Raw genomic sequence first — 14545 nt, 5'->3', positions numbered from 1 at the left:
CAAAACCTTCATTTTTACATGGCAAACTGAAGCATGATGAGATTAACTGATTTGTTCAAGTTAGCCAGTGTCCCAAATGTTCTCATGCCCCAGCATGCTCCCTAATATGCTATCTTCCTGTGCCTGAGAGTTCACCATTCTGAGGAGTCCTGTTGTTCTTTGTAAGCCTTGCAATCAAAGCAGCTTCCGCCAAAGGTCAGCAGATCCCATCAGACAACCTGCTGATGAAGGAAGATCCTGCCCAAATGCTGTGGAGAAGGAACCCTGCAACCTGAACAAGAACTGCTACCACTATGATTATAATGTAACAGGTATGGGGTAGCCACCTCACCATGGAACAAAAGGCCAAATCCCTCTGCCAGCTCAGAGGCATGCCAATCAGTGTAGGTCATGTCCATCTGTGTGCCTCTTGGATGTCAACTTATCTCCCAGAAATAATTAGTTGTTAAATGACAGAAAGATGTATCTGTTTTATTTTTTAGTAGACATTAAGATATAGAGAATAAAAATATCACATAGACCTTGGCCCATAAAGTAGGTTGTGAATATTCTAAGCCATCTTATTTAATACATCCTCCCACTGTGGGAAGGTGTAATTAAAAGAAATATTTTTAGCACAGATATCAGATGCATTAAAAGATGTGTTTCTTTTGCAAAAGATGTTTAATTGCTATAATTAACTGTAGCAACAATACTTGGGGTATGTGGATCATTTATAAACATAATTAGTTTTATATAAAAATGTCAACAGTCTTAACCTGGCCAAAGAATATAAATTAGCATTGTCAAAAGTAGAGAAATAGATGAATATTTTTCAGAAAAATAGGCATTATAAATTTCATTTCCCCTCAAATTCATTTAATATCATTAAGACACATATATGAAGAAAATATTTCATTGGTTCATATGATTTGGAACAACATCAAAACTAATTTTGGAATTTTTCCTGGATAATTTCCACACTGAAATCCTCAAGAAATCTTACCATAACATGTAGCTGTCATATTGGCTCTTTGTTTCTTTTGATTTTCATTTTCAATTTCCTTTATAACACAAAGATAATCAAAGTTCTCTGGGACACACATACCATTTAGCCTGAGGTGGGGGGGAAGTGACAGAATTATTTTTGAATTAATTATAAAATTAGAGAATTAAACACATAAGCCCCGAATGATTTTTTAAATAAATAAGTTTGTATTTTAAATTATTCTAAGTATGGACAACAAGTGAAATGCACAGTGTTTTATATGATATACCTATACAAAGTACAATCCATTTAAAATTATAATGTTGCTAAAATAGAAATAATGCTAAAATTTTACATGTTATTTGTATTAGGGGAAAAAAAAAAAAACATTTTTAAGTGACATTGATCAGTAGGCCAAAGGCATTTTTACAACATCAAACCAAACGGCTAGCTATCAAGATTGTCAAGTAGACATCTGCCTTGAAGAATAATCCCCGCAGCAATGTGCAACCCCAGCAATTCCATTTGACTCCTGATATGTGCAAAGCTGGGACCCATATGCTCTGCATGTGGCATGATTGATTGTGGAGCTTAGGAGGCAGTTGTGAATTAAGTATGGGATTCAGGTCATCAGAGTTTCATTTGAAATCTGTTTCATGCATAGCCTTCTGTTCTGATGGGCTTCTTTCCTTTCAGACTGGAGTACATGTCATCTGAGTGAGAAGGCAGTTTGTGGAAATGGCATTAAAACAAGGATGTTGGATTGTGTTCGAAGTGATGGCAAGTCAGTTGACCTGAAATATTGCGAAGAGGTGGGTGGATGCTGTGTTTGATCTTTGCAAGTAAATTTCTCCCTGATAATTTCAATTCATTTTGAGCCTAGTGACCTGTGCTCCAGGCAGCTCATTGCCAACAGATGTTTATCTGTACTATTCACAAGCTGTTTAGTACCCTCTTGAAAAGAGACAGTATCCAACACTAGTGATTTTCACATATAATTTCCTGGGTTTTGTTGTGTTTGGAGCCCAAAGGTATGCTAATTAGCCTATTCTGAAAGAAATGCTTGGGAAACAATAAGTAATCAAGGTGAATAAAGGCAATTAATCTTAATCAGACTACTCATCATCTTTTGTAATTTGATGTGAATTTTGTGTACTGCCTGGGACACCTGCCAAGATCCATCATTTATTCTCTCTGTTGTTAAACATTGATCCCATGTGGTTTGGCAGCAGATTTTGATATTAGGATCTAATACCCAGCTGTGAGAGTCCAAGTTCTCAGATCTGGATAAGTGAGTTTGAAATTCAAACAAAGAAATGGGGTCTGCTATTACTGTCTTTCAGGTATAGAGAATTTTAACTGTAGGTTCTCTTAATTGATGGAAAATAATGTCATCATTGCTAGGGATAACATTCTGAAATGTGAGGAAATAACAGTTGTTGACCTCTCTTAGTCCTGTTCTAATTTTTTTTTCCAATTTCCACACCAAAGAGGCAATCGCATTTCGAACAAGTTTGACTCCTCTGCCTCTGAGCCTCAGTAGATCTGAGATAGGAGGAGCTTGTAACCTCATTAAGAGCTCAGCAGACTGGCTCACCACAGACTTCTGTCTGCACTTTATTATAAATCCGTAGTAAGTTGTTCCAATTCCCAAGGGGGAAAAAATGGATAGAAATACTTGCATCCATTTAATTTCTTTATCATGTGCACCTACCTTAACTTACTTACATCTCTGCCCATGAAGCAGAACTCTCAAATGTGCTGAAACACCAAGCTGTTTAGATAATAAACATTTTTTCACATACTCTTACAACATAACTTGGGCTATTCATACCTTAGATTCAAATAATTTGAATTTCAAATTGAAATCATTTCAGTTTTGATACTAATAATGTAGAAGCATCATAAACATTATAAAAAGAACATTGTTGTGAATGAAGATTATTATAGTTATATAATGGCTGGAGAGCTCTCTGCATTCTACCTCTAGTTGATTAATATGGCCTGATTTGCAAATGTACCCAGAGATGCTCTCCTGGATCAGAATGTAATATAAAATGAATAGCTCTTGACAGATTTTTGAAAACTGAACTCAAATCTCACAAGACCAATTTTAAACTATTTCATCTGACTAAAGGATAGAGGTATAAATAGGATCCTTGTTTTCTAAAGTGAAATACGAGTAAAAATCTATGAAATAACTAATTATTTTAGAGCCAAGATTAAGTGAAAATATTATATTTGAATGCTGAAGTGACAATTAGGGATTTAAAATCCTAACATTCCGCCAAACACTGTCTTCACTGCTCCTCTCTGTGGCAATTAGATTTAACAGCTTACATCCCATTTTATTCATCCCTGTTGGATGCAGTAGTCTCCAAGAAAAACTGGGCCATTTGTGTGAACAATGGGCAGATTGCCTACCTACTAATTCATGTGCAAACCCTACATTCAGTGCAACAGCAGTGGGTAATGCTTACTGCTTCTCTAATGGCCACAGAGAAAGGTGTTATTACTGCCCAACAAAGAGGAAAATTAGGGTTCAACACACCTAGCATTTATGTGTGTGTGTGAGAGAGATTTACTCATCTTATACCTAGTAACCAGTTTCTCATTTCCTATTCTTTGAACCCTGGGTAGATTCATTTCAATTTACTTAGGCTTATATGTTTACATAGACAGATGGATAGATGATTGATAGAATGTAGGTAGGTAGATAAAGAAGAGATTAAAAAGACACAATACTCAGCCATAAAAAAGAATGACTTTATGACTTTTGCCAGTAAATGGATGGATCTGAAGACTATCAGGCTAAGTGAAATAAGCCTGTCCCCAAACACCAAAGGTTAAATGTTCTTTCTGATATGTAATAATGCACAAGAGGGGAGAGGAATAGAAGTTCAGTGGATGAGACAAAGGGTAATGAAGGAAAGGGAAAGGAATAGGAATGATAAAGATGGTGGAATGAATTGGACATAACTCTCCTAGGTTCATGTACGGATACACCACCAGTGACTTTATGAAGCTTAAACTAGGAAATATAGTAAAAGTTTTCATCCCAGACACTCAGCTCTATCAGCTATTTTTAGTGTAAAATACAAAAGAAGTACCTACCAAGGGGTGTAGTACACCAAGCATGGATCTAATCCTTTCTCATTGTATAACTTAGGGTTAAGAGCTAGACTGAAATATAGCATGTTTCAGAAAATTGTCTTTTGCTATCTTCTTTGACTGTTTAAAGTTAAAAAAAAAATAGAAACTTCTCTTTCATGCAGAAATAAAAAAAGGTCTTGAAAAATTTCAAGAATTACCAATTAAAAAATTTTTACTCTCCTACCAAACTTAAATGTTCCTATTTCAATTCTACTTTTGACTTTAGACTTTTTGAATGTTGGAATATACAGGAGATAAACTTAAAGCCTCTTCTTTATATTTTTAAAGTAGAATTTGGAAATAATAAGTAACAGAACTCAAATGCCAATAAATTGTACAATGTTATTATCTGATGAGAGGTTTAACACCAAAATAACTGAATCATGCCAGTTAGTTCATGAGATCAGTTTTAGAAGAGAGAAACTTTTTTTAAGTGGATATTAAACATTTAGAATCAATAAGTTCTAAGGACCTTCATTTCTCTATGGAAAAAGGTAGCTTACTTAAGAACTGATTTTTTTTTTTTTTGTACTGGGAATTGAACTCTAGGACTGTAAGAATGCTGGATAGATGCTCTACAATTGAGCTATTGGGATCTGAGTCCCCAAAATGATATTTCATATTATCTCAATACATTATATCATTAGTTATGAATGGCAATTTATCTTTAAAGTATTTTCCTTTGCTTTTCAGTTTAACATGTACATGTAAAAATATAAATAATAATATCCTGAATATATAATTATAGATCCAGATATTGATCATATTCTTGGTTTTTAAATAGAAAGTAATTATGTTTACACTTACTTGTTCCTAATTTAGAAAAATTCAACCAATTATGATTAAATGCACTTTTCTTCATTGCCTATTGAAAATGTTCTCACATACATAATACAAAAAATATAGTCATTGGTCCCCTCCATTCATCCTTGACTTCCACTCTCCTGGGTTGAACCATTTTATACTTTTATAATTTGGATATTTGTCTTCCAGATATCTTGTTGTTCTATTATGAAGCATGCTTGTTCTCCCTTCTCTTCCTCTCCTCCTTCTCCTTTCTCACTTGCTTCCCCCACTGACAATAGGCTGTGGCCATGTCTCTGTGTCAGTACAAATGGATCTACCTCTCTTTTTCAGCTTGCCCTGGAGAAGCACTGGCAGATGAACACATCCTGCATGGTGGAATGCCCTGTGAACTGTCAGCTTTCAGACTGGTCTCCTTGGTCAGAATGTTCTCAAACATGTGGCCTCACAGGTTTGTTGGTATTGCAGTTAGCATTAGACTAGTGGTCAAGGTATATAAAAACAAAATGTCCCTCTTGCTTTAAATCATATCAGATAATCTTCAGAAAGGTTGGATTGGTTGTCTTTCTTTTCAAAACATACAAGACTTGCTTGTTCCTAGATCTCAGGGAGAAGCCTGTGGGATACCTTCTCCCAGTAAGGTATTATGCTTGCACAATTCTACATGCAACTAAAGTTGCATTGCTTTGTATTTCTTACAGGAAAACTGATCCGAAGACGAACAGTGACCCAGCCCTTTCAGGGTGATGGAAGACCATGCCCTTCCCTGATGGAACAGTCCAAGCCTTGCCCAGTGAAGCCCTGCTATCGGTGGCAATATGGCCAGTGGTCCCCATGCCAAGTGCAGGTATAAAATCTCAAGAAATTGTATGAAAGTGTGTATTCTTCATCTGCAGAAATTTGGTTTCAGAAGTATTCTTCAAACCTTACAGATTGCAGGTTTCATCTTAATGATGTTAGTTACTTTGACATTTTATAATCATTTAAGAACTTTTGATAACCAACACTCCCTGTCCTGTACTTTCAAAATCATGTGGAGACTGATTCATTTTAATGAGAATGTATTTGCCTGTCTTTGGCTGTAAAACAAAATAAATGTTCAGAGTATTGCTTTATAGCTTGTGCCCTGGAAGGCTTCTTCCCTAGGGTTTCAAATGCTTCTCTAAGTATTCATAAATCAAAATAAATGATGCAGAGATGACTATAAAGGATGAGTTCTCTAATGAATTATTTTTCTTTTTGTAATTAGTTCTTTCTCCATTCCAGGAGGCCCAGTGTGGAGAAGGGACCAGAACAAGGAACATTTCTTGTGTAGTGAGCGATGGGTCATCTGATGACTTCGGCAAAGTGGTAGATGAGGAATTCTGTGCTGACATTGAACCCATTGTAGATGGTAGTAAAAAAATGATTCTGGAGGAAACCTGTACCCAGCCTTGCCCAGGTAACAATAGCAGAACAAAATTCATATTTGGATGGTTTCTTTTCAGGACGAGGGTCAAGACAGGGTTGCATATATAATATAAGATGTGCCAGTAGTATAATTCAATAATACCTAAGAGCCAGACACTGCTGCTGTGGGCAAATTGGGGCATGCCTCATTCCTGATTGTAGGGTGAAGTCCAGTCTTCCATGTGGCTTCTCTAAATACCCCTGTGGAGTTTTAGCAGGGGATGGTAACTAAGGTCTAAGGCCTATGCTTAACAGGGAAAGCATGAAATAAAAGTTGAGAAAATAAGGATTAAACATATCTATTTGGGATTTACAGGAGGAGAGAATAGAGAGTGAGGGAGAGGCAATGTTGGAAGACAAAATGGCTAATGAAAGATTTAAATCCTCATAATGAAAGCTTATTTTGAGTCCTGGGTGGAATCAACAACAATTCAGACCTCCTTATGCTGTAGTTAAAACATAAAATGCAGAAAAATAGAGAATCAGTAAGGATTCAAAAGGAAAAAAAATGCAGTTTCCTTGATACTGGAAAGCAAAATAAGATTATGGAAGAAAATATTGAATTGCTTCGTTCAGATTCAATGTTAGACAATGGTTGCATGATATAAAATGTTGTATAGCAAATAGCATAGTTGTATACTGAATAGCATAAGAAAAAAAATGAAAGGCAAGATGAGCTCATCTTTAGGAATTTGGGCTTGATGAAGAGTGCCGCAGTCTGGCTGGGCACAAAATCACGAGCCACTCACAGCCTTGTAGATTCAAACAGCAATTCCTTATTCCCGAACTCACACCGGCACTCTACAATCACGTTCTGGGGAAGGGCAAAATCCACACACTCCACCGGGCTCCGAATCCCAAATACTCTCTGAATCCCGGGAGAACTCAACAGGAACTCAAGGAGCAGGGCGCCTGAGGCAGCAGGATATGCCCTATTCCCCGCAGGGTACACCTTAAACCTGGAACCGCCCTGGTCCTTGAGCAAGGTCACCTTACATACAATGTCACTGCAAATGACCTGGGTCATGCCATGAGTCATACCTACTTGGCAATGGCTCTCAGCAGAAGAGAATTGTTCAGGATATTTTAGGTCAGAATATGCTAGTAAAGCCATCTTTGGGAAAGATATTGAGGCAACAGTTTCTGAGCAGACTAGAAATGAATTACCTATATTTTATTCTCTAATGGAAACTTTTTATTCTTCTGATTTTCTTATAAGAATATATATTTGTACGAAAAAATTGTTCTTTAAAAAAATAAAATAAGTATTTGGCAAAAAAATAGTGGTTGGGCATAAAACATTTTCTATATAAAAAGATAAATTATGGTAATTTTAAAAGAAAACTTATCTTTAAATTTTTTTTAATTGAGGTGGGGTTCCTAAAAACTGGAAACAGTGACAATGTTAGATACTCATGCATTTATTCAATTTACTCATTTTTTAGTAAGTAAATTATTTGAGATGACAATAATGGTAGTATATTACTCATTATTATCACAATGTGATTAACTGAATAAAACTGAACAGGGTAGAAAATGAAATAGCCCAATACTTAGAACTATGCATTAGACTCTGAGGTCATTCAACTGTTGTAATGATCTTTGCCCACACAAATATTTTCATTTATTTCAGGTTAGAAAATAAAATAATAATTTTGTTTGAGTTACAAAATCTAAAGAGCAACTTCTATTTAATGAACAGAAAATTTCAGTTATTAAAAATAAATAAATTGGGCTGGGGATGTGGCTCAAGTGGTAACGTGCTCACCTGGCATGCGCGGGGCACTGGGTTCAGTCCTCAGCACCACCTAAAAATAAAATAAAGATGTTGTGTCCACCGAAAACTAAAAAATAAATATTAAAAAATTCTCTCTTTCTCTCTCTCTCTCTCTCTCTCTCTCTCTTTCTCTCTCTCTTTCTCTCTCTCTCTCTTTCAAAAAATAAGTAAATAAATAAATTCTAGCAGTCTGCTGTACAACACTGTGCCTATAGTTAACAATACTATATGGTGCCCTTAAATTTGTGTTAAGATAGATGTCATGTAAAATGTTCTCACAGTTAAGAATGGTTAAATAAAGTCTGACTTTCTAGAGCATGGCAAGGTGTTGCTTCTTGATATGCCCACACTTGGATATACCTTTTGCTCTTGTAGAAATTCCCCTGTTCCATTTCCTGTCCCTGAAGCTGTCCTTATCTCAACCAAGATCTCACTCACAATCAAACATAATATCATTGTGCTTCACAGAAGACCAACACTGAGGCTGTGGCTGAGGGTGAGGGCTCTGTAGCAGGGCCACCGACTGAATCTTTGAAGTTCGATGGGCTGGATGACCATATAGTCAACAAAAAGTGACCAAGGTTGAAAGGTGGAAGTCCTATCAATTCCAAAACCAAAATGTCCAGCATTCGTAAGAGGATTATTGTGAAATCTGCCTTATTGTGCTGAACTGGCATCTTCACCGGGGTGTGCAACAAGCTGTGGAGACTCACCACATATTTCCATGGCTTCCCACAGCACAATCACCACTCATTTGACTTTTACACGTCAGGTGTAATTGCAGGCCAGGGAATGGACTTGTGGTTGCGATAAAGGGGAGACAAGCAATCCCATGCTCACAGAGCTCACCTTCTAATGGAAAAAAAGTTCCTAATAGTGACACAAATAAACATATGATTATAATCTGTGGCAAATTATATGAAAGAAAACTACAGGATCCTATGATAACATAGAACAGAGCAAACATACCATTTTAACTAAAGTAATCACAATCCAGAAGATGACTGCTCTTATAAATTGCAATCTGTTCACTCAAATTCCTTTCTTGCTAGTTTTCTCTAAAGATGGCATTTGAAAGCTAGTGCTATGTGAACTATTTAAACAGTATAATACTGAATTAGCAAATATATTTCATGCATTTCATTGTCATATCTTTAGCAGGTGTGTTTTAATTTTATTATTGTATCAATAATTTCCATGTTCAAAATAGAAAAGTATGTCCAGTAGAAGAGAATGCCTCACTCTCATCTGCTATTATTAAATATTTGGCTCTTGATATGGGTTATTTGGAGATGATAATTACATAATCCAATCTACTGTTAAAACATTTATTGAGGATCTTCTTAAGGTATATTTTCATGTAGTTTGCAGTCTCTAAGATGAAATTATGCTTTATCTATAGAAAGGGTTTTTTTAAAATTTAAACCTTAGAAGTTTTTCCTGCATAATTAAAAATCGAGGAACCCAAATGTGCATTTCCTAGGGGTATTTCTAAAACGTTCTTAGACTACTTTAAAATTGTTTCTAGTTTCTTTTTCCTTAGCATTTCTAAAATTTACTTGACTTTTTGTACTTTAGGAGTACTGATAATGTTCTCTAATAAAGATCTACAAGAAATTACTCTTCTGTAATACATTTATCTTTTGGTCAATAATTCATGTATTTTTAGGATTTCTTAATCATGACATAAGAAGTTTTTCCATTAATCAGATCTCCAGGTAACTTTGTTCTAATCTCAGTTATCTATAGTATAATATAAGGAAATATGAAGTAGTCATATCTTATAGCTGGAATAATTAAAGTGATATGAAGCCCCTCTGGATTTGTGTCTGTCATAAATAACTGTATATTCTAAAGACTATCACCAAGCCATCATCCTGAAGAATGGATGGGAATATGAGGAAGGCATATTTTATTAAATCTTCCCTATTCCCAAAATGGTAAAAGATTTTTAATACATGGATACTATGACTGAGCAATTCCGCTCTTATTTATATGTCCAATAGAAATACATACATTTATACACACACACACACACACACACACACATACACACACACAAACACACACACATACACATATATACACACATACATATGTGTATGTGTTCATCAAAGGCTTTCACTAAAATATTTATGACAGCATTATTTATAATTGGAAAAATTTATGACTCCCCACATGCTAATCTATAGTAGCATAGATATCTAAATCAGGTATATGCACATAATGGAACAAAGTATAGCAGTAAAAACAAAAAAACAAATTAGAACCACATAAATATGTGGTTGATCTTACAAATACAAATGAGTAAAAGAAGCCAAACACAGAAAATAGTACATAATGGCATGACTTTATACATGACATGACAGGCATTCTGAGACTCTGGGAATGCTCTGTTCCTTGATTAATATTGATCACATGCATATGTAATCAATTGTGAAAATTCAGCTATCTGTGCATTCATGATCTCTGATCATTTTGCGTATATTACTTATTGTTCTTCAATAGATATTTGAAAAAAGAGGAGGGTAAAACCAATTAAAGACGTAGATCAGAGAAAGAGTATACATCATTTCCACAGCTATAGCTGCTCAATTTGCTGTCTTGTCTCAACCTCTCTGGGAAGAAGTATAGATAAAATAGTCATAGACTGTTTTAGACTGCTTAGACTGTTTTCAGTAATAAACTGTACACCCCTTTGAAATTATTAACACCTAGAAGCCAAGTTCTATGTGTCAGTGATTTAAATAAACTCCTTCATAATGATAATGACAAGAGTGATGGTAGGTTTTAACCAAATATTTGTTCTATTAGGAGATGATCATAGTGGTCAAGTTCCTTCAAACCTAGTTTCTATTTTATATCATTAAGCAACAAATAGTTCCATAATAGTCACTCTGAAAATGACAATATTTATACAAACTCAAAATTACATGTAAAGTTACAACTATTAGATGCTTATCCATCATATAAATATTATATACGACTAGTATACCTACAAACATTGCCATGTGGGGTTAGAATTAAATGATTAAAAAACTTTTAAAAATAAAAAAATGATCATCAGGCAGGCTATTTTTTATATGTGTAAGTGAAAACTATAAACCTGTATTTTACAGGTGACTGTTACTTGAAGGACTGGTCTCCATGGAGCCTGTGTCAGCTGACCTGTGTGAATGGTGAAGACCTAGGCTTTGGTGGAATACAGGTCCGATCCAGAGCAGTGATTATACAAGAACTGGAGAATCAACATCTGTGCCCAGAGCAGATGTTAGAAACAAAATCATGTGATGGTAAGTGCTGCAATTAATAAAGCCTAATTATTTTAGTTCTGTGTTGATAAGCAAAAGCATAAGATAAAGAGTTTTCTCTTAAGTAAGAAAATTGGCTGTGATTACCCTTAAGACTGAGAAATAAATGAAGAGTAAGATTCTGAATTATAAAGATTTAGAGAAAGGAAAAATCCTGTCTCCCTAATTAATGTGAAATATCATAAAAATTCTTCCCAGATTTAGAGCTAAAGAAGGCTAAGATAATACAAAACATATTGTTTTTACACTTATAATAATGATCATTCATGAATCCAACAATATCTTTCCATTTACTTAAATCAAATGACAAAATTAAAGAAAAATTATAAATTTATAGCTAATGAGAGATGTAACTATTTTCTCAGAAATTAATAAATCAAATTGTTGATCAGATGTTAATTTTAATATAATTTGACATAGAATATATAAGTACCTATTACTTTATGTGTCTATGTATGTTTATATATACACAAATAGAATAACTCACTTCATGTTGGCAATACATGACATATTCTGACATATTCAAGAATCACAAAGCATTAAAATATCATGAAAGCAAAAGAATTGTAATCTAGAGGAGAATGTGATGCTCAGCAACTGTTTTATTCCTACTTGTGTCCTGAAACAATTTAAAAATATAACAAAAAAGCAAGTAGGGTTCAAAATATCATTGTTACATTAAAAGTTGAAGGAGAAAGCTTAGAAGTGTTCTTGGATAAGAACACTCAAAATGAAAAACAAATGAGCAAGATGATATAAACCAAGGATTAGATAAAATTACCTACCCTGTCTCTTTAATCTTCCTATTTTACCAATCAGATAAGATACTTCATCTACTTAAAACAGGGTAAATAGAGAAGTAGAACAAGCTAAGGGTCTACAATAAATTGAACAACTCTCAAGGCAAGAAAAAAAAATTGTTTATGCCCAATTACAGTACAATAAAATTAGAAATCAATAGCACAATAATTGGACAAGAAATCTCTTTATATACACCAAAGGTAAAACCTGAAAACCACACTTTTAGGGTATTATATGTCAAACATGTGAGATGCACCAAAGTACGTAGAGAACTTACAGCCTTAAATGCTGACCTAGGAGAAGGAAAAGCTAAAAATACACAAGGTTTCGACTCAAGAAGTTTCATTTTTAAAAAGAAAAAAAAGGAAATAAAATTCAACCAACACAAGTACAAATATAATGAGATACAAAACAAACAAAAAATAATTCACAAATCCAATAGCTTGATTCTGACCAAGTTAACAAAGTAGATCACCTCAGGATAAATCAATAAGGAAAAAAAAAAAGCAAAGTTATACTACTGCAAATAGAAAAGAGCTTAGAAAATCTTATTCTATAAATAGTTTTTGCTAATGAATGTAAAACTTAAATGAAAATAACTTACAATGTTATAATTTATCAAGAGCAATAAAAAGGCTACACTATGAAATCTATAATTATTAAAAATTTAAATATATCAAATATATACTCGTACGTACTCACAATCTAAAACTTTAATAGGTTTAATTATAAATTTTACCAAAATATAAAGAAATAGAGAATGTTAACTCTTATTTGAAATCTAAAGTACATAAAATCAAATCAAGTGGGGAAAACAAGTAAAATTTCCCTAACTGCTAAGATAGTGTAATTTTTACAGTAAAACCAGTCAATGAAATAAACTACCAATGAAAATAAATGTCTAAATCATAAAATAAAATATTAGTTAACCAAATCATAATGTATTTAATAGATAATTAACATCATGACAAATTATAATTAATTCTGTAAATACAAAGATACATAAATATTAGAAACACCTACTAATATAATTCTACTCATTAACAGAAACAAATAGGGTATTATTTTTTAATGCTTACTGGAAAACTATATAATTCAATAATTTACAATAAAAACTTTTAAACCAAACTTGAACTAGAAGAAAAAATTTTCCATATTCAAGGTAATTTATAAACATTGCAGAACAAGGTCATTCTGTAAATAGAAGTGACTGCAGATGTCCTCAATCGCTAGTTCTTGCTATCATGCCAGGAAGATCTCAGACAGGTTACTCAGAGTAGCACACATGAGTTTATGAGAAGAGATAGGAAAAGAGAAAAGGGGAACTCACTCAAGGGAAAGAGTGGGTCCTCTCAGGAGAGGGATGGTGCACCCCTCAGGTCCAATCGTATTTGGGTTTCCAGGGAAGTTTCCAGAAAGCCCTACTCAGGTCTACCTTTTGGCTTTTGACTGACAAGATCACCTAGGACTTCTGAGTTCCCACTATGAATGGTCTTACCCCATGGAGGGGAGATTTTACCATTATAATGGCATGCTAAGGATCCAAGGTAACTCTGGAGTCACTTTGACTCATGCTACCATGCTGACCAGTCCTATATGAAACTCATTCTTATAGGTTTTATGGTTAAGGGAATTTAGTAATAATTAATTATTATTATTAATAATAATAATTCTGTCTCCTGGAGTCTTGGAATGTAGTCTGTGTAAAGGTCTCAACATTTTATTTTTTCCCCCAGCCCTGCTTTACAGTAACTCATGTTCTTCATATAGACAGGGAGGAGCCTTTGAGGCCTGTTTTTCTTATGCAAATAACAGGTTGTTTGGTGAGGAATGTAGCATATCCTATTGATTAAAGCCACCCAGAGCAGCAGGTAAATTGCTTTGTAAAAGAAAACATGGTAGGGGTCAGCACAGTAGGCCTAATTTATACAATTATCCCTTTAACCTCTTGTTCCCATCACTCATGTCTGTCTGTTACTTATCAATAAATAAGTATTTGGAAGTAAGAGAGTTCAGGAACATTATATGTTTTAAAAACAGATATACAAGCTAGGAACGGTGGCACATGTCTGTAATCCCAAGCAGATCCAGAGGCTGACACAGGAGGATCAGAGTTCAAAGCCAGCCTCAGCAAAAGTGAGGTGCTAAGAAACTCAGTGAGACCCTGTCTCTAAATAAAATACAAAATAGGACTGGGGATGTGGCTCAGTGGTTGAGCACCCTTGAGTTCAAACCTCAGTACCCTCTCCCCCAAAAAATAGATATAGAAATAATTAATCTTTC

General features: G+C 34.4%; 1 protein-coding gene across 2 annotated transcripts in view; it reads left to right on the top strand.

The window, feature by feature from the left end:
* Thsd7a (thrombospondin type 1 domain containing 7A) overlaps nt 1-14545 on the top strand; it is a 389770-nt gene that overhangs the window by 361066 nt on the left and 14159 nt on the right. For both annotated transcript variants that reach the window (XR_007341524.1, XM_048785998.1), the window contains exons 18-23: nt 167-311; nt 1664-1779; nt 5258-5375; nt 5626-5771; nt 6191-6365; nt 11270-11443. Coding sequence is in view for 1 of the 2 variants with exons in the window: in XM_048785998.1 (XP_048641955.1) it covers nt 167-311; nt 1664-1779; nt 5258-5375; nt 5626-5771; nt 6191-6365; nt 11270-11443 (874 nt within the window). In the remaining variant the exon portion in view is untranslated. The remainder of the gene's footprint in view (nt 1-166; nt 312-1663; nt 1780-5257; nt 5376-5625; nt 5772-6190; nt 6366-11269; nt 11444-14545) is intronic.

This window comes from Marmota marmota, unplaced genomic scaffold (assembly GCF_001458135.2).
Source record: "Marmota marmota marmota unplaced genomic scaffold, marMar, whole genome shotgun sequence".
NCBI classification, from domain to species: domain Eukaryota; kingdom Metazoa; phylum Chordata; class Mammalia; order Rodentia; family Sciuridae; genus Marmota; species Marmota marmota.
The sequence above is the reverse complement of the archived record's forward strand: the minus strand, read 5'-3'. Positions and strand labels throughout refer to the sequence as shown.